At 29.2% G+C, this 20,197-nt stretch overlaps 1 protein-coding gene across 1 annotated transcript in view; it reads left to right on the forward strand.

Annotated features, from left to right (window-relative positions):
• The window catches only part of LOC126902845 (uncharacterized), a 207,923-nt gene extending 188,775 nt beyond the window's left edge, over window positions 1-19,148 (forward strand). The window contains exon 2 of the mRNA XM_050680510.1: window positions 18,274-19,148. Coding sequence (XP_050536467.1) covers window positions 18,274-18,998 — 725 coding nt within the window. The 3' untranslated portion in view covers window positions 18,999-19,148. The remainder of the gene's footprint in view (window positions 1-18,273) is intronic.
• Window positions 19,149-20,197: the final 1,049 nt, after the last annotated feature.

Here is a 20,197-nt window from a genome sequence, read left to right on the forward strand (position 1 = left end):
ATATTAGAAATACTTTTTTGATGAAATAAATATCATCTCTGGCTGTCGCTATCGATAGCGTTTTTACCACTTCCTATTTATCGAAGTATGTTTATATTTTTCTTAACAGAAGGCACATGATGGAAGAAAGAGAAGCTCAACGTCAAATGGCTACCAAAATGATGCAGTCAATGATGGACGACCGTGACGGTGGTGTTCGGCTGGGCGCCTTGCAAGGGTTACAAGCGTGGTCACCAACTGCCATGTCACCCGGAAGTGGAAGCGTCTCGGTTGGCGGCCCTACGTTGGTACAAGCACCTCAACCAACGCCAGGACATTTCTCGTTATCTCAACCTCCTGTCGCTTCACCCATGTGCTAATCGATCGCAGTCATTAACACCTTGGCTACCATTATTCACCAGTTGGATAATTGACTCTTTGAGTTAAGTGAAAGTACGTCTGAGTAATGTGTTATTTGTATAGCACGTAAGACAAATGTTCAACTAAACGCTTTGTTTAATATTCATGAACGTTGTGACCCAGTGAACAAAATACACAGATTTCCTTAACTTTCGAACAGAAATCTAAATTTAAGTTACTTCTTAATGAATTTGCTCATTTATTCCAAGATCGTCCAGGTAAAAATAAATTTTTTCCTGTAAATTTAATGTAGTCNCTTAGCTTACGTTGAATGGATTCTTAATAATACTCCACATGAATCTCTTAAATTTACTCCACACGAACTTTTCCTTGGAACAAATAATTACAATCCATTTGAATCTGTTATTAATTTTCCACAATCCTATACAGTGAACAATATTAAAAAACGTATAAAAGCTCATCATTTTCAAATTACCCAAGCAAAACGTAGGAAAAAACTCCATGACACCAAAGGTAGTCCCATCCAATACAAACCTGGTGATCTCGTTCTTCTGAAAACTCATAAACTCAGTTGCTCTAGTGTTAAAAAGATATCTAAATTTTACTTGTTATATGAAGGTCCATTCCTTATAATTCTAACCAAAAAGGAAAATGCTTATGTCCTAGAACATCCTAAAACTCGACTCGTCCGAGGAACCTTCAATGTGATCCATTTGAAACCTTATTATTGTCCATTTGTATCCTCACATTCAAATTGATCATTTGCATATTCTCCACAATCCATCAATTTTTCCGCCTATCTTGAAACAGATCATTTTCGCTGGCTCAAATAATCTGTTTGGGGGGTTTCTGTGACGTAAAAAATTGACCTATCATTAATAGTACTATTTAACACATTAGTAAATTAAATTAGTTATTGTGAACATCATATAATTAAGTGTAACTGCTCGGCAATTGGTAATGCGGTGTTATTGTCTAGATAGTATTAATTTCGTGGTGAATAAAAACTAATTTTGAACAGTATAATTCAGTAATAACATAATTAAATTTTCCTAAATAATGCAGTCGCACATTCCTTTTTTCTATTTTATCTGTTGTACAATCGTTCATAACAAATTATCATTGTGATAACAAACGCCCAGCTGACCACTATAGTACTGTCAATCATTCAACCGGTCCCAGATGTCTGTCAACGAGGCATGCACTGATGTCGGCGTTTGTTTCCCCTTCCGGTCCATGTGTGTCTTCGCCGTCAAGTGGTCTGGCCGTTTTGTTCAAATGTGCTTTGGCCGGTCGTCTTTTTCTGACTCCAGCCTTCTACTTATTTTTATTTTGCGATATTGAACATCTCATGGCTTTCTAACTTTCATTTTTGGCCCTGGCGATCGAGCCATGGGTGAAGATTCATTTGTTGGCTACGGCCTGGGCATCATGATAATATAATTTGGTAACTTTGTACAGCATTCCCGTTTTTCTTTATTTTTGTCCATTTCATTGTTTCCTCTATTCGTGCATTGTCACGAGGTTTCTTTAAAAATGACATTAATATATTTTAAATATTTTAATATGATTATTCTATCTGATCTCTTGGCATATTTGCTCATTGACTATTGGTAAATTATGATAAAATATCATTTTCGTCCATTCTATCATTATTTTTATTATGTTGAGTGTAATAAAACCTCACATGTGTTGGACCAATCTAGACGTGCTTAGCAGTCTTAAGGCTCGGTATAAAAGGCCTAGATCCATATTGGCCGATGTCATTTTCTTAGTTTGAGCATTATTGCAATGATAACTATTTTATTTTATTCAATATTGGAAAGTACGATCCTGTCCCTTGGTCAAATCGAACATAGTCAATACAGCAGTGTCAGAGATTATTTTTTCCCTCATGTCGCTTTTATTTTATTTGTCCTTTAGCTCATTTAATAATTTGTAATAATTTTAACTATGACTTGAAATATGTTATATAAAAGAATTTGTAATTTTATTTTATTTTGAACATTTGTAACTGACATTTATTTTATTGTACTTTGGGCATTATTATTTTAGTTAAACTCAGTATATAAAATAGTACATCATCGCCTATACTACTTGTCTACCAGTTTTTAATTCCTTTTCCCCTAGAGTTAAGGTAAAAACTTAGTAAATTAAAACAACAAATGTATCAGTTATATTTAAAATTCCACTATGCTCCGGTCTGGTAGAGCCTCGGCTATTGGTGAATCCAACTTTGTTTGGGTTTATGTGCTTCATCGGTATTAACCTCACGGTTAGTTATCGGTGAACGTCACAACGTTATATCATTTTTTTATGTTATTCGCGGTATGTGGTAGTGACGTATTGGAAAATGAAGGTGTCTGTTTTTTTCTGTGTACATAATGTCGTGGCTCAATGTTAAAAATCGTTAAATGAACAACTTATCCACTTTTTATCACGAATACCTACTACGATAAATAACAAAGTGTAAAGTATACAGGCAAAGCTCAGCGATCATTTCACTATTATTTAATATTATTAAAATTTTTTTAATGTTAAAAATCTCATTAAGAGTATTGAATTTAAACAGTAAAATAAATTATAAATGCATTTATTATGTGTTCAGATAGATTATTAATAAAAGAGTATAACATGTTTATAAATAATTATTCTTGTATATAGAATAATACTTTATTTATAGAATGTAAAGATAGCGTTAATGTAATTATATTATAAGACATAATCGTGTGTGCAATGTTAAAACTATTAGCTGCTGTTATGACCAAAAACTAGCCATTTGTAATTTTGTTTTCAATATGATAATTTTCATAATATTTAGTAACATCATTTATTTTATGCATAGTAAAAATAATAACAAGCGCTATGTTAAAATATAACGTATTATTTTTATTGCATTTAATATTTATCCAAGATTATCTATTACCACTAAAGTTCTTTTTAAAAATTAAATTATTATAAAAGATGATATTTTGTATACATTTGCTATGTCAAAAGAATACCGAGGATTATTCTAACGAAAATTTTAATTTATTTAGAATGTGTGAATTATGTAAACAATTTTTAGTAACTTATATGGTGATATAAACAAATTAAAGAAATGAAAAATCAAATTTTAAAATTTGAGAAGTGCCATTTAATACCATGATTTAATATAAGAATTTGTGTATTGAGAGGATTTTTTTATAATATCAAATAAACCCTCAACTTTTTGTAAAAGAATAGTTGATGGAAAATAAAATTTTAATACTACAATAAATAAATAAAATATTAAATATTTTTTATTAAAATATTGTTGAAGAGAGTTTAATACTTTTGGTAAATTAATTTTTTTCATTCACGTTTTACTGTACATTATTATTTTCATCTTATTAAATCCAATATAGTTAATATAATAATATAGTTCTATTAGGATAAATAAATTTTAGAGCGTTCAAATATAATACAAATTCTATACAATTAGAAGTTTACAAATAATTTAAAAATAACTATAATGAAAATGATTATTATAGTGATAATTTTTTTTTTTTTTTACATATGTGATTTGAGTAAATTATTAAGCATGACTAAGTACTTTGTGTGAAAATAATTTAGCAATATACAGCGTGACTAATGATTTTTTAAAGAATAACTTAATTTTAACTATTTTCTGTATCTATTATTATAAATGTAAAAAAAAAATTTAAATATACTATAGCTTCTAGAATGTTTTTATCATACATTTATATTTGAAAATGAAATGCTTCAGGTAATAATATTCAGATATCTTTTTTGTTGAAGTGATTAAATTTATTTATGATAAAATGAGTTATGATTAAGAAATTCAAATCAGGGCTAAGAATCAAAACTTGGGAAACTGACTTTGAAACCGAAACTCATTGAAAATTACAAAATCGAACCCATATAAAACTTAAAAAATAACTTTCCAAACCGTTAACCTTAACCGAAACCAAAATTTTAGCCGTAATTTTATCTTGATATTTGAGTTTTTGATAGATGAATCTTAATTAACCAATTACATATTTACATACGGTTATTATTTTGAAATGTATTATTATTTTTATTCAATGTTTAGTCATCATTTATGAATTTGGAAATAATTAAAATAAGAAAAGAGTAGATTTTCTTTAAAAATATGACCTGTAATAATGTTTTATGACAAAAATTTATATGTTATGACTCTGTCATTACCAATATTCATAAAATCTAGCATTTACATATTATTTCTGAAAGGTCCTAATGTTTTCTATGTAAGTTATAAATTTGTTTCAAAAAAACGATACGCTAAATAAGAAATTTTATGATTCATATTTAGAAATTAAGGTGATATAATTCTTATTTTTTCTTTGTATCGTATGTTCAGTACCGTATTAGAGAAAAATATTAATTAGGTTAAAACATTGTAAGAACATTTATTACTATGTTCTTACCACTTATATTACACACGTTTTAATTATATTTATATAATTCGTAATACATATTAATTAGCATAGAGGGAGATGCTGATGTGACAATTCTACTCGTCTGTAGTCCGGAGCTACTGACGTCGAACTAATAAAGGGCAGTTGTGTTTGAGTGGCCGTTATAGACATAATTTTCAATATTATTACTTTTGTCATATTTATATTATTTATAACTTTACTTGTTTTATTCAACGACCCGTCTATCGCCAATTATCATCATAGCCAACCAACTCCGTCTCACTTGGATATACCTGCTAACCAACTGTACTAGGATTCAGGTCAGACGTATTGTACATTACATATAACTTATATTTACTGAACATCTAAAATATAACTTTACTTTGTCGTTGACATAAAACAATAGTCTAATTTTATTTAATAATCTGTCCCCTGTAACTAAGGTACACGATTGCCTGTGTCTCCTTCAGGCAATTAAAACTCATTTAAGGAGATAGGGACGATATTTGGGCAGACGTCGGGTAGCTTCCGATTCTTGGTTTTGACCAAGATCCTCAACTATTAAACTAAGCCCCTAACAACATTTACAATTTTTTTTGCAAGTGCATAACAAAAAAAATATTAAGAGTGAAGCACGTATTTATTTTCAATTAAACATATAATATGCAGAGTGATTCATTATAGATAAGATGACTCATTTTCTTGGAAACTATTGAAGTTTACAAATTTGCATAAAGGAAAATATTGTTTGATTTAAAAGACTCTACTATAGTGTAAAATCAAATTATTTTTATTTTTATCCCTTTAGAGATAAAAAAACTATACTTTAATTCTCTTTGCTGTTTATTAGACAGTAGTTGTCACATTTCTATATTATTCAACATACAGAAATTTTATTTTTAATAATTCAGGTCCATTAATAGACGCATACTCTTATTTTTAAAAAAAGTTTATTATTGTATATGTTAAAAGCCATAGAAATGCTCATAATTTAAAGAAGCCATACAAATTTTCAATATTTTTAAGAAATCATTGAAAACTATAGATAAAATATATATATATATTGTTATATATTCATTGTTAACATTTCATATTGATTTGAAATCATCTATGCCATAGTCATATGACGATCACATTTTTAACAAATAAACCAGGAATACTTCCGAATTTCCAAATATTTTATTACAAAACTAAGGTTAAGTGATATTTTTCAATTTTTGAAGGTGATTAGATCGAATTCTGTGTCTTTTAACGTACTCATCAGCAAAATTGATTCAGTGAAGGTGAGAATTTTTATGAACGGATACAAATAACGCATATTATATCAAATACAATACCTTTTCAGCCTCGTATCGAAGCTAAAAGAAGTTAAACTTTAATATTAACTCAGCATTTAATTAATGTCGTTTAACTGCATAACTTGCAAAAATCTTATTTTATTAAAAACAATGGGAAAATTTGTACTACTCTTAAATTCATATAAATATACAGTATGTAACTTAATAATACTTTCAAGTTTGATTGTAATTTAAAAAATTTAAGAATATCTTTAAAAAAAGTTGTTATTTACCATATTAAATCGAAAGAAGGAACAATAATATAAGTGAATGACAAATATAGTAAACTTTAAAAATAGTTGCAAGTGTTACATTTGCGTCATTTAATATTGTAAGTCTTGTGTTAAATATTTTTATAAATTATAATAGTTTATTAAACATATAACTAAAATTAAGTATAAAATTTTCAACGAAAAATGTCATGTATGAAAAAAATATGTATTTATATTTTTCATATATAATAAATATCTTATCATGATTGGTAATTATTATATCATAATCCATATCGAAAAATGAACATAATATTGAGAATTTGTTTTAGTTTATTTTAGTAACATGTTTTTCTTAATTTATCAGACATAAAGTATTTTTTGCGAATTTTCAAGACCTTTAGTTATAACTTATAAGGGTGTAAACTTTATTTTTTTAATTGGCAACAAGTTGATATATATTTTTTTTTTTTTTTTTTACAAACTACCAAATGGCTTTATTATTTAAACGATAAAATTATCTTTATAAATATATTTTACAATAATTGTATATGAAACATAGTTTTATAACAATTAATAAAGAATAAACATGTGTGGAGTGACACCTCCAGCGAGGTGGCTCCTTAACCTAAGTTAAAACTAAATATTTTAAATTAAGTCATATGGTTTATGACGTTTAAGACGCCTGATGTCTTCGGAGTTGTCCAAAAGTTGGATGGCTGCTGTGTTAATGTGGTTCGTTAATCTCACCTCATGTTTGCGAGCAAATCTCTTAATTTCTTCTGCTACTGTAGGCAAAATCAAATCACGGTGTATAATGTCATTTCTATCGTACCGATAAGCTGAAACGATGGTACGGAGTGCAACATTTTGGCATCGTTGAATAACATCAATATTAGACTTACTAGTACAACCCCACAGTTGTATACCGTAAGTCCAAATTGGTTTTATGATAGCTACGTAAAGTAGACGTTTGTTATTTAATGAAAGTTCGGAATGTTTCCCGATCAACCAGTATAACTTTTTCATTTTTAGTTTTATTTGCAAACTTTTCTGGCGTACATGGTGTTTCCAATTAAGACGTGAGTCTAAGTGCATTCCTAGGTATTTAGCCGAATCTTTTTGTGGGATAATTTGATGATTCATTTTGATAGGAATATTATTGGTATTACGAAGTGTATAATTGACATGTACTGATTTGTCACTATTGATTTTAATTTTCCAACGTCTTGTCCATAAGAAGATATTATTGATCGAGTTTTGTAATTTACCAGTTGCAGACTGTTGACTATAACTGGTTGCTAATACAGCCGTATCATCAGCGAACATGGCAGTTGTCGTATCATTGGTTGATGGAATGTCAGCAGTATAAAGTAAATACAAAATAGGTCCTAAAACACTACCTTGTGGTACTCCTGCTGTTATAGTTTTCCAATCTGTAACAGCTTGCTCATGCATTACCCGAAACTCTCGTTCAGTCAAGTAAGATTCTAATAACGCGCACCAAGTGTGTGGTAGTTGTTCTCTTAATTTTATAAATAGTCCTTCATGCCAAACTTTATCAAACGCCTGCGCAACGTCTAAGAAAACTGCACAACAGTACTTTTTCTCTTCAAGAGCCTGGTTAATAACATTGGTAACTCGGTGAACTTGATCAATTGTAGAGTGCTTATTGCGGAAACCAAATTGGTGGTCAGGTAAAAGTTGCTTTTCTTCAATCAAAGGTTTTATCCTTTTAAGAAGAACTTTTTCAAAAAGCTTAGATAAACAAGGTAAGAGTGATATTGGCCGGTAAGATGTTACCTGATCTGGTGGTTTACCTGGTTTTAGTAACATTATGACCTGAGCTTTTTTCCATAGTTTTGGAACGTATTCAGTTCGTAAAATTGCATTGAAGATGTATGTAAGATAAATAATCGCCTTCTTAGGCAATTCTTTTATCATTCTCGGGCTGATTTCATCGTAACCTGGTGCTTTTTTTACATTGATGTTGTTATCAATTTCTTGCGCCACTTCTAATGGTGAAAAATATTTTATTTTCTCCCGATTTCTATCTAATTGTAAACTATAGAGTCCGTCAAGTTCTGAAACTATATTATTAGGTTTAAATACAGTCTCTAAGTAACATGCATATACTTCAGCTTTTTCATATTCACTTCGTGCCCACGTGCCGTCTTCTTTGCGAATAGGTGGCACGTGTGTTAAAGGCCTTTTTAGTCGTTTAGTAGCTTTCCACAGAGAGTAGTCAGTATCTTGGGTTGCAGAAAGTTCGCTCAAGTAAGTTTTAAAAGTTTCGTTTTTCATTTCTTTTATTTTGTTGTGGAGTAACCGACTGATGTGGTTCCACTTTTTTTTGTCAGTAGGATGTCTCGTTCTATGCCACGTTCTCCTAGCTTTTCTCTTTTGTTGTACCAACTCTCTGATTTCTATTGGGTAGGTGATCTCTCGTATTCTTTCTACTGCAGCCTTAGGTGTTGCAGTTTTCACTGAGTTAATTATATTATTGGTAAAATTATGAACTGCCAAGTCAATGTCACTGGATGTTTGAAGTTTAACGGAAAGCGAAAGTGAATTTTCAAGTAACGTTCTGAATAAATCCCAGTTAGTTTTCTTAGTCGTTAAAAATACTTTTTTTTGTTTCATAATAACGTTTGTGCTTTGAGTGAGTAGTACGGGTGTATGATCGGATGTTAACTCATTGAGTCCTTCAACTTTTACATAATTAGAGGAAATACCTTTCATCACGTAAAAGTCTAGTAGATCAGGAATTTTGTTAACGTCAGAAGGCCAATAAGTTGGCTCTCTTGTAGAGAAAGTTATCGCGTTTAAGCTATTTATTACTTTAAACAAAGAATTACCTTTAGGGGAGTTTAATCTCGAGCCCCAATGTTTATGTTTAGCGTTCCAGTCTCCTCCGACAATAAACCTATCGCCTAGAGTCTGAAAAAATTCGAAAAGATTAACTTCATTAGCACCTCCTTGTGGTGGACAGTATATGGCTGTGACAGTGAGGTCATTGGCCCCGTCGTTTATTCGTACACTTGTTGCTTGTAAATGATTTTCCGAGAACTTATCTAGCTCATAGTGCTTAATAGACTCTTTAATAATTATAGCTGTACCTCCACGTGCTCTGTTGGTTGGATGAATGGTGGTATATGTAATATAATTTTTTATTTTAAAAAAAGTCCAGGATGTAAAGTGAATTTCAGAGATAAGAGCAATATCTATATTTTCATGATGTAGAAGGTTTTCTAATTCAAGTTTTCGCTGTACTAGCCCATTAGCGTTCCATGCAATAAACCGTATGGTACGGGTCATTTTTTATTATTTTTACGCTTGTTTTTAGGTTTAGGTTGGTTGTTTTCTAACCTGTCTAATCTTTCAGTTAGCATTGCTAATGTTTGAGTAATACTAGCTAAGGAATTTATAACTTCCACAAAGGGTACTTCCTCATTTTTCACATGATTTTTTTGTTCGAAAGTTTGGGGTATCTTTAAGTTTTGGACTGATGAACCAGCCATTTCAGCGTATGATATGCTGGTTGTAACAGATTTCGCTGGTTTACTTTGTAGTCTTTGAACTGCTGTAGTTTTTTTTGGGTGAGAAATTTCAACTGCTTTTTTATACGCAGCGCAGCCTTTCCAATTTGCGGTATGATTTTCTCCACAATTGGCACATTTTGATTTGGTCTTTTTGGATTTTGTGCAATCAATTGACCTGTGTTTTTCTCCGCATTTTACGCAATTAGGAGATTTGTGACAATAATTTAAAGTGTGTCCAAATAATTGGCAGTTCTTGCACTGTGGAACTCCATTTGTTTTCTTTGGTGGCTCCACTTTAATAATTTGGTGACTAAGCTTTTTTAACTGGTATATGTCTTTATTATTATCTTGAGGCTCTAGATCAACAAAAAATAATGGTAGACGAATAAATGTCCAGTCACTATTTTTATTTTTAGAGTCAACTTTTTTTTTAATTTGTATATTTGATACATGATTGGCCAAGTGTCCTTGGTCTGAAAGATCACGCTTTATATCACATATGTCAGTTTCAGGGTGTAATCCCCGGATTACTACCCTAAACATTTTTTCAGATTTAAGTTGGTACCTATGGTATTCAATTTTTTGCTCTTCTAAAATTTTAACAGTACGGCGAAATTGATGTTCGTCTCCCGTTAAAATCTTTATATCACCGTTGGCTAAGGTTTTAAGTTGTTGCTCATGACCAGAAGCCTCTTCGATTGCTAGATTATCAATGAATTTTTTAATATCATTGACCCCACATGCTGTAATAGGTGGAGGTTTGTAGATTTTAGTAGAAGTTCTCGCCACTTCTTTTGTTACTTTAAGGATTTTTTTTGGTGAACTTGTGTTAATTTCCACATTCCCTTTAATTTGACTTAATTGACATTTTAATTTTTCGTTACTTTCTTGAAGTTCTGCTATTATTTTTTTAAAATTTTCAATGTCAGTATTTATTTGTGTCCAAATATCATAGCTGACAGTTATATTTTTTTCTTGCGCTGTGGAGACATTTCCGTATGTATCCATTTGTATAATATAGTTGTATTATACACAATGTAATTTGATGCCACTATTGTGACCCACTTAATTAAAAAAAAATCTATTAAAAACACTTTCCAACGTCCATAAGTCCGCGGTTTGCATTATACGCACATATAAAATTTAATAACAATAACACACAGGTTTCACGAGAGCGAGACCGAAACATACGTGCTGATTGTTTGATTAACAATTAGCAACTGAGTTGATATATATTATAGGAGCTGGATACCCCTCAAATCGGGCAAGGTCGTTTCCTCTCCCTAGGTAGACTGTCGGTGTAAATGGCCGGGGGTATGGACCGCAGTGAAAGGCATATGTCCCCTTGGTGAATGGTTAAGAGTATAAAAAAGTGGGAGTCCCCACTCTATCTTAGCTAGTTAATTGTAACTACTAAGTAATTAAGAGATAGAAATGATAAACGGTAAATAGAAATGCTTAATATATGTTATATGATATGCTGGTCACCCTATGAAATGATGTGATTTTTTAGCATAAAAGACGAATTATTACTCAAGTAAAATTAATAGTGCTGTATAATTTAAATGATTCAAAAATGTTTTCTTCTGTCGAGTGTAAAAAGTGTACGTTACAAAAAACAGTTTAATGAGGCATAGGAAAATTCAAGAGGGTATACGATTGTCATTTAAGTCCATCTACTTTTTCGGACAAATGCAGACTCGTATGCCATGTTCAAAATACAAACCGCATGTATTATAATTATTATTTAATAAAATAGTATTATTAAAAGAGAAAATATATTAGTAGAGTGGAAATAGAAGTGTATTATTATAGATGTCGTCAAGTATGGTGTGGACTATAATATTGCTATAAAAAAACATACCGACTGAGGAACTATATCTTCATAAGGTATGTAAAGAAAATATCTTATTAAAAATTTATATGCCAAAATAAATACATATGGATATTTTTTTTAAAAAATGAAAGTGTTATGGCAAGAATGCAGGCCAGTCCGAGTTCAATTAAAAGACGTGTTAATTGTAATAATAATACAATTAAAGTTAAACGGGTTAAGATGAAACGATTCGAAGACATTAGGACAAGTGATTTTCATAAAACGAGTGAACCATTAAATAGCCAAATAGTATGGATTTACAAAAAGAATATTGAAAATGTAGTAGGGTATCAATCATTTGTTTTGGTAAAAAGAGACGAGTTAGTTGAAAAATGACGTGAGAGTATTGATAAAAAGGGGCTAATAAAATTCAACTTAAAACTGGAGGTGACTTATACCGTACCGAATAATGAAGCCAAGTACGAAAATCTGTCATTTAAAACGTCAGCAGTCGAGTTAATTAACGAGGAAAATATCGGTCATACTTTGAATATTGCATACACAAAATTATTAGGAGTACAGCAAAACTACGCTGGTAAAAGTAGTAATTTCTTGTTTTCTAACATATATAGACTTTTACTTAGTGTATACAAATATCAGCCTTTGAATGGATTTCTTTACATTGATATTGCGCATGACATTAAAATGAGAAAAGTTGTAATAAACCCGCAAAAAATAGATCAACAATCTTTCGAATGGTATATATTGTCGAAGACGTGTCAGGCGATAATAAGAATATTGTAGGTCAGAACTATAAGTCTATAGATAACTCTTATCATTTCTCCGGTCTACAGAAGAAAAATAAATTTCTTTTTCAAAGTTTGTTTCAAACAAATTTTCGCTAAGATTCATCGATACATTCCGTATTATGGTTGTCAGTTTAGCGACTCTTGTTGAAACTTTGCGACAGCTGATATAAAATTATTCGGTGAAACCGCAAAAGCGTTTTTAGCGGATGGTGACAATGATTTAATGACCCGAAAAGGCATATACCCGTATTCATACACCTCCAGCTGGGATGTACTCGAAGAAAAACTATTGTTGTCAAAAACCGATTTTTATAATGAACTGTCGGAAACGCATATTGATATTGTCGAATACAAACATGCGCAAAACGTTTGGGAACATTTCAATTGTAAAACGCTCAGTAAGTACTCTGACCTGTACTGAAAACTAACGTATTAATACATGCGGATGTTTTTACGAATTTTCGTCAGTTATGTATGCAAAAGTATAAATTGGAATCGGTATATTATTTTACGAGCTCCGATCTATCTTTCGATGCCATGTTACTGCTTTTCGCTTTACCTTATGAGAACGATTATGAACAGCAACTTTTTATTGAGAGGAGAATACGGGGAAGGGTTAAAACATGCCTCAGCCAACAATGAAAAGACGCCTCACTGTGATCTAAAACAACAAAAATCTAAAATTATATAATTGGATGTTAACGATTTGTGTGGATGGAGTATGTCACAACACATGCAGTGTGCTGACTTTAAGTAGTTAGACGTGAACAACAAAGAAAAATTTTAAAGGCAGTGAATGAGTTACTGGAAGAGTATCCTTAGGGGTTGCTCTTGAAGTGATAATGTCGTACCCAAATGAGTTACATGATACCCACAACAAAATTCCGTTTCTAACTGAATGACAATGTTCACCTAATTCACGGGTCAAAAAACTGTTTTCTACTTACGATCAGAAAAAAAACTCTGTTGTAGATTACCTAAATTGAAAACAGGTAAACGGATTAAAAGTAGGAAAGGTAATTCATATAACTATAATTTCAAAATATAATATCAACATGCTATTAAATTACAGGTGGGTCATTTCATGTGAAATCATCTAATGTGTGTGCTAGTGTAGTTCAGAAATTTATGAAATTTATAACATAGACTTCTTAAAGTTCATTTACAATAAAAATAATATTCTTTTTTTACCAGATAGCGCATTTTTTATAATTAAAAACATGAAAAATACAGCCTATGTTCTGGAGCCTATAACTTCAAATCCAAATAAGCTATCACTGTGGAACTAGCACTGTTTTACTCATATTAAATAGTACTTCAATTTCATTCTTAAGTTTATGAATTTTGAATTTTTTCAAACATCGAAATTTTTATTTAAATTTTTTCATTTTGCAGTATTTTAATAGCAAAATTTGAAGGTCAAAAAATTGTTTAATTAAAATTTGTTTTTATTTTCAGAAACTTTTAGTTATGTTCTTTTAAGCCATACCATATTTGAATCGATTTATAATTTTTTTTGTATCGTTTTACGGTCTTGAACACGCGTGGTTTGTTGAAAATATACAACTTCATCATCTCATTACACAAAAGTGACTAAACGAATTTTTTTCAAATTTACATAGTACTTACCTTTAGGCAATTAAAACGTCTGGTGAAAATTTGATGATGGAGAAATAATTTTAACACTACTCATAGAATTTAAAAAATTAACAATTTGTGTATNTGAAGAGTGAATGTGTCAAACGTTCTATGTGCCAAAAAAATATTTGTTCAGAAAACACAAAAAACATCACAAATTAAAAATTTTCTTATAATTTTGTATAAAAATATATGTTATGCTATATTTACACTATATTAATAGCCTCGTAAATTTCTATTATTTTATTTTGTCATTTCATATTAGTATAAATTAAACATTTGCTAATGACAGTTCCAAGTGCCAAGTATTATAATATTAAAGTTCCAAGTTCCAAATAATGTTATAATATTATCGTTCCAAGTACCAATATTTTATTATAGATAACAGAAAATCATTCTTTATTTTATTAAGACTTCATATATATTTGTATAAAATATGTAAAAAAATCAACACTTTTTTTGAGTATCACAAATTGAAAAATAAATGTACAAACTTAAATAAAAAATACTCTTAATCTAACATGACATTGTCAGTAAATCTCAAAACGTAAAATAAAATTTTTTCTTCATATAAAAATGTAACAAGAAAAGAAAACAGTAGCTTTCTTGAGTATTACAAATTGAAAAATAAATTAACAAATCTAATAATAATTAAACTAATAATAAAAAAAAACTCTAGATTAAACATAATTAGAACATAGCAACATCATAATAAATAGTAGCATTTCTTTTAAAAACGTTAAAATCTTTCCAAAGTTCTTCATCTGAAAATATTTTTTATAATAGATTTTTTTGGGAGTTAGAGATGAAACTTTAATCATTGAACATATAGAAATTGGAAACTTGGTTGTGTTAAGAAAATTGTTAGCAATGTCTTTGAATGAGAAAAAGTTGTTTTCATCCATCGGAATAACTCGAAATGGATTTGGCAACTTCGCTGCTCTAACCATTTCTTGTAAATCAGAAGGAGTGAAATTTTGAAAAACTCTACGTCTCTTTTCAATAATAGCGAAATCACGATCATAAGCCAAGAAAGAGTGGCCACTTATCAAAAATTTTTGTATAATCTCATCAAATATCCCCATATTTATTAAATATAACATCAAAACTACTAACGTTTTATTTTTATTTTGGCTAGCACAGTTGTCTGGCCATATAATTAGTTTTTTGCGATTTATCATATTTTCGTTTTTGTTAATAATTTGAAAAAGACAAGAAGCGATTTCTGAGCTTCCACGAGAAGCAATATTTTCATCCCACATACACATAAAGGCTGTATTGCTGTCACCGAGATGTATTTCAAAGTTATAACAACGAAGTTGACGGCTTTCCTGAATTGTATTATTGCTTTTCCTGGTCGCATACGATTTTCCACTAATTCTTTTTTTAGTCTGATCATTTCTTCTTTTTTTACCACTTCGTAAAATATGTATACTTTCAGTATCCAAAATAACACAATTAAACAAATGAAAAAGAAAACTTAACGAATACAATAACACCAGTATTATTTTGAAATATAACGGACTATATCATAATATTGTTATCATCAAACTATTATATTTGCCCAAGGCACTTAGAACGTACAGGTAACAATGGGCATGTCTCACAGAACAAATACAATCTATGAACGCAATTTTGTACAAGTAAAAAATTTAATTGACACTTGAAACACATACAAGATTGTGACCTTTGGCACATAGAACATAAATCAGAAATAAAACAATTTTTCAATTTTTTGGCACATAGAACGTTTGACACATTCACTCTTCATATACATATATATATAACCGCATTTTTATTATAATTATTATTTTTTTAAATGTTTTGTAAAAGTATTGGGCAATTATTTTGAATATTTTTATCAATATTTCAAAAACTATCAGTTTTAAGAGAAACTATCTAATATTCTTTTTTATTTTCATTATTATTTTAAACAAATTTTATAATTAGAATTTTTTTTGTAATGTGAAAATTAAAGTAGACTAAACAAAAAACCAAATAGTTGGAAATTTTAATAAATGACAAGTATTGTCAATTTTTATTATTTTAACCAAAAAGTATTAACTAAACGCGAAATTGAAAAAAGAGTTTTTTATAGAAAATTACAATAGCTACAATATTATAATATTTTTCGTAAAATTAAGTCTGTAGCCTAAAAATGTAAAACACTGAAACTTTTCACATTTTTTCAAAACTTTGAGCTTTATGTGCAACTTGTTAATCAAGTAGTATAAAGCTCAAATTTTTTAGAGATTATTTTTAGACATAAAGGAACAATTTAACGCCGGGTGCTTCTTAAATGTTAAAACATAAAAAGTAGCGAACACCTTACAGTGAAGTCATGGCACAGTGTGGACGTAGCATTGTTGGGTCCAGTATAGATGATATCTGACAATGATTAAAATCATTATCATAAAAAACGCTTCGATGAAAAACTGTAGATAGTGTTAAATTTAAAAAAAATTGGTGGATTACTCCAAATGCAACATGATCTCCTATTTCCTTATTTATAATCTGATAACAAATTTATCATTTGTATGTGTAATATATGGATAACTATTTATTATAGCAATTAAATTATAGTATGAAATTCATAATTAAAAATATAAAAAATAATTTTTTTACAATAATTATATGTTTTTATTAACTTTGATGAACATTTTCACCATGAAACAAAAACAGTCCTAATATTTTTTTTTTCATATTAAAGTGTACTACATAAGATTTAATTTAAGATATATATAAAAGTGTCAGTATTTCAAGAACTCATTGAAAAATTAAGTTGACGAAGTACTACTTTCTATACGCTTTTTAAAATTTGAACCTCCTTTCATATAAAGGAAAATAGTCAAGTTTAAAAAAAAGTTATGTCGAATAAAAAAGTATATAGTAGTATTTTTCATAAAAAAAATGGTATTGATCCATACATTTTTCAAAAATTTACAGAAATATAAGGTTAAAAATGTAAAATATCAAGTCGAGAAATATAACACAAAAATAGCATTCGTTGCCATTTTTGCCGTGAAGACAAAATAAAGTCCGAATTTTTTTTCCCATAATAGAGTATATTACATAATCTTTAGTTTTAGATATATATAAAAGTGACAGTTTCTGGAACATTTTAAAAAGTTAAGTTTTCATTTCGAATCCCTCTCTGCGGGCATGTAAAGGGTCAGATTTATAAAAAAAATATACAAAATGATAATTAAATACCTCTTGTATCTATAAAAAAAAATTATATTGATTTGGTAATTCAAAATACTATGGCAGTTTTAATTAAAAATAATTGAAAAAATGTCGAAAGTTAGTGATTTTTAAATTTGTAATTTTTTTGGAGATTTCCCTCATTTACGAGGAACGAGGGAAATTTTTTCAATATTTGAGTGTAATATATTCAAAAAGATACAATTTGTATCGTTGAAAGAAATCGGTTCGGCGAGAGAGGAGTAAAAGTAGTAAAAGACACAAAAAAATAAAAATAAAAAAAAAAAATCATAGTAAAATTAATACCTTCTCAGCTTTGTATGGAAGCTAAAATAAATAAGAACCATAAGATACAGTTTAGCCAAGTATATACTTAAGACTTAGAACCGTCACATTTACACAAACATTTTAAATATTAATTTTTTTACAAATCTTTCAATATGATAATTTACCAAAAAAAATTGTTTTTCTTTAACGAGGTATATATATATAAATAGTTCGTAAACTAGTAAATATTAAGCAATCACGATTTATATATATCCTAAAAATTGAACATTTTTGTTAAACAAATAATTGATCACTTGAGAGGTATAAATATTTATTGATCAAGAAAAATTCATTAGTTTAATACTGTGAAGTAAACGAATGTTATATAAATCCTTACAAAAATTGAATATTTTAATTTTTTATTTAATTAATTTGCAGTTTTTTTTTTATTTTAAAATAACTAATTAGTTAACCAGTGTCTGAATATAACAGGTAAAAATGAATTCTCATAGCACAATATGTATTATTTTACTAAAACTAATAATTTTTAATGTTATAACTGTTTATACAAATGACCAAACACCTATAACTATTGACGTTTTGAATAAACTCATTAAAAAATATCCTGCATTTATACAGTTGAGATTACAAGAACAAGATTATTACACAGGAAAAGATATAGCTCGTTGTCCTATGCCTTACAACGAAAATACGATATTAGACGATCCCGATGTTGTGTCTTCTGAATTATTCAACCCAAGGGAATGTGAAAAACCTTGGACATGGACGCGACAAAATGAAATAGAAGTTCCTGTACCTATTAATGGTACCGTTGGTAAAAGATTAGGAGACATTATTCGACCATGTCTTAAAAACAATACTAATATTATCCAATGTTATACTCATTATCTGAATGTAATTGAAAGCGTCGGATTAACATTATTAGACAGATATTGTTTGTTTCAAATTGAATTTTTGCGTAGACTTTCAGCAATGGATGAAAATATAGATTTTATAGAAAAGTATAGTTTGTTTAATATTCAATTTAATTATCCAGTAATCACCTCGATTCTAGGGAATATTGAACAGCTTTTAAACAATATTCGTGTTGCATTTACAAGTTATCATATTTCTACTCTACCTTTTGACTGTGCTACAAATTTTTCCGATAAAACGAAAAAGAGTGGCCCATTCTCCCAAGAAAAAAGTATACATATCTTAAAGTGTCGGGAATTAATAATATCAAAAACAAATTATGCCATTTTAAAAAATGATCAGTACTGGAAATGGGATATTACTTCTGATAACAAACCTGATGACACTGTATTATTGACTACACAAAACGATAATACTAAACTAGGATTAAATCTATTTCCTCACGATAAACCAGAATAATTTTTCAAATCTTATTTTATTTTTGTATAAACAAATAATACTAAATATAATTTGTTTAATTTATTATATGTTGTACTTAAAAATAACACCGATGATTGTAATAACACATTTTCACTAGTTAATTATATAGTAAAATATTTTAAACCCGTATTTACCTGTTTTATTTATACAAATTATTAGGATACACGGCGACTTTGGTGTAATAAACCAAAAAGAAAAAAGAATAAAATTAATTTTTTGAAAACTTAATATGGTTGGAATCTAGAATTATATGATAAGATGAAGGTGGTGAAATAGGCGATAGGTATTGGGGACGAATGGTAATAAAAATTATTAAATAAGACGGTAAATGGCGGAGTAACACATGTTTAAATGTGGCAAGATATGTAAGGGTGCAAAGGATATAATGATACGAATAAAAAAGAATTCAGAGGGGTGAATAAACGGAGTTTAAATACATGAGGGTAATGATCAAATAAATAAAAATGTACACAAACGTTGTGACAAAAATATTGAACTGATCTCGGGGTTGAACACTATTGAATAAATGAAGTCAATTATCCTACCAAACTTTATTACCTATCTTAATGGTTTATTACGCAATATAGTATTTATAATTTGAAAGCGGGAATTTAAATTTGTACTTACCTTGTATCCCACGTAGTGTAATGCTTATTTTAGACAATCCAATGTTGATTATGAGTTTACACTGTATTTCACACGTTGTACACTTTGAGTTCGACAACAAATATGATTTTTTGAGAATAAACCGTTTAATTGTAAATAATACGAAACCGTTACACAAAATCTATGACTGTATTATTATATACAAGAGATTCTGTACACTCTATATTTTTAAAATTATAATCAAATAATGTATCTTTAGTTGACTTTGTAGAATGAGTATATTTTTTGAGATTATATTTTATTGAGAGATCGACACCAATATTTCTTAAATTTTCCTCTGGCCTGGCCAAAACAAGATTCAGAAATATTTATATCTATGTAAAAGATTTGTCAAGGCGGAATTGTGGTGGCCCAATGTGTCCCGGTGCTAAATTAAAGCACCTTGAAAGGATGCGGCACAATAATCACCAAGACAAAAATTAAACACTAAAAACATATATTTGTAAGTTTCTCTGTGCTGTCTGCCGGCGCGATGTTTGTTAAGACAAAGACATTAAACCACAGAAGATTAG

This window comes from Daktulosphaira vitifoliae, unplaced genomic scaffold (genome assembly GCF_025091365.1).
Source record: "Daktulosphaira vitifoliae isolate Bord-2020 unplaced genomic scaffold, ASM2509136v1 Scaffold_3, whole genome shotgun sequence".
Lineage (NCBI taxonomy): Eukaryota > Metazoa > Arthropoda > Insecta > Hemiptera > Phylloxeridae > Daktulosphaira > Daktulosphaira vitifoliae.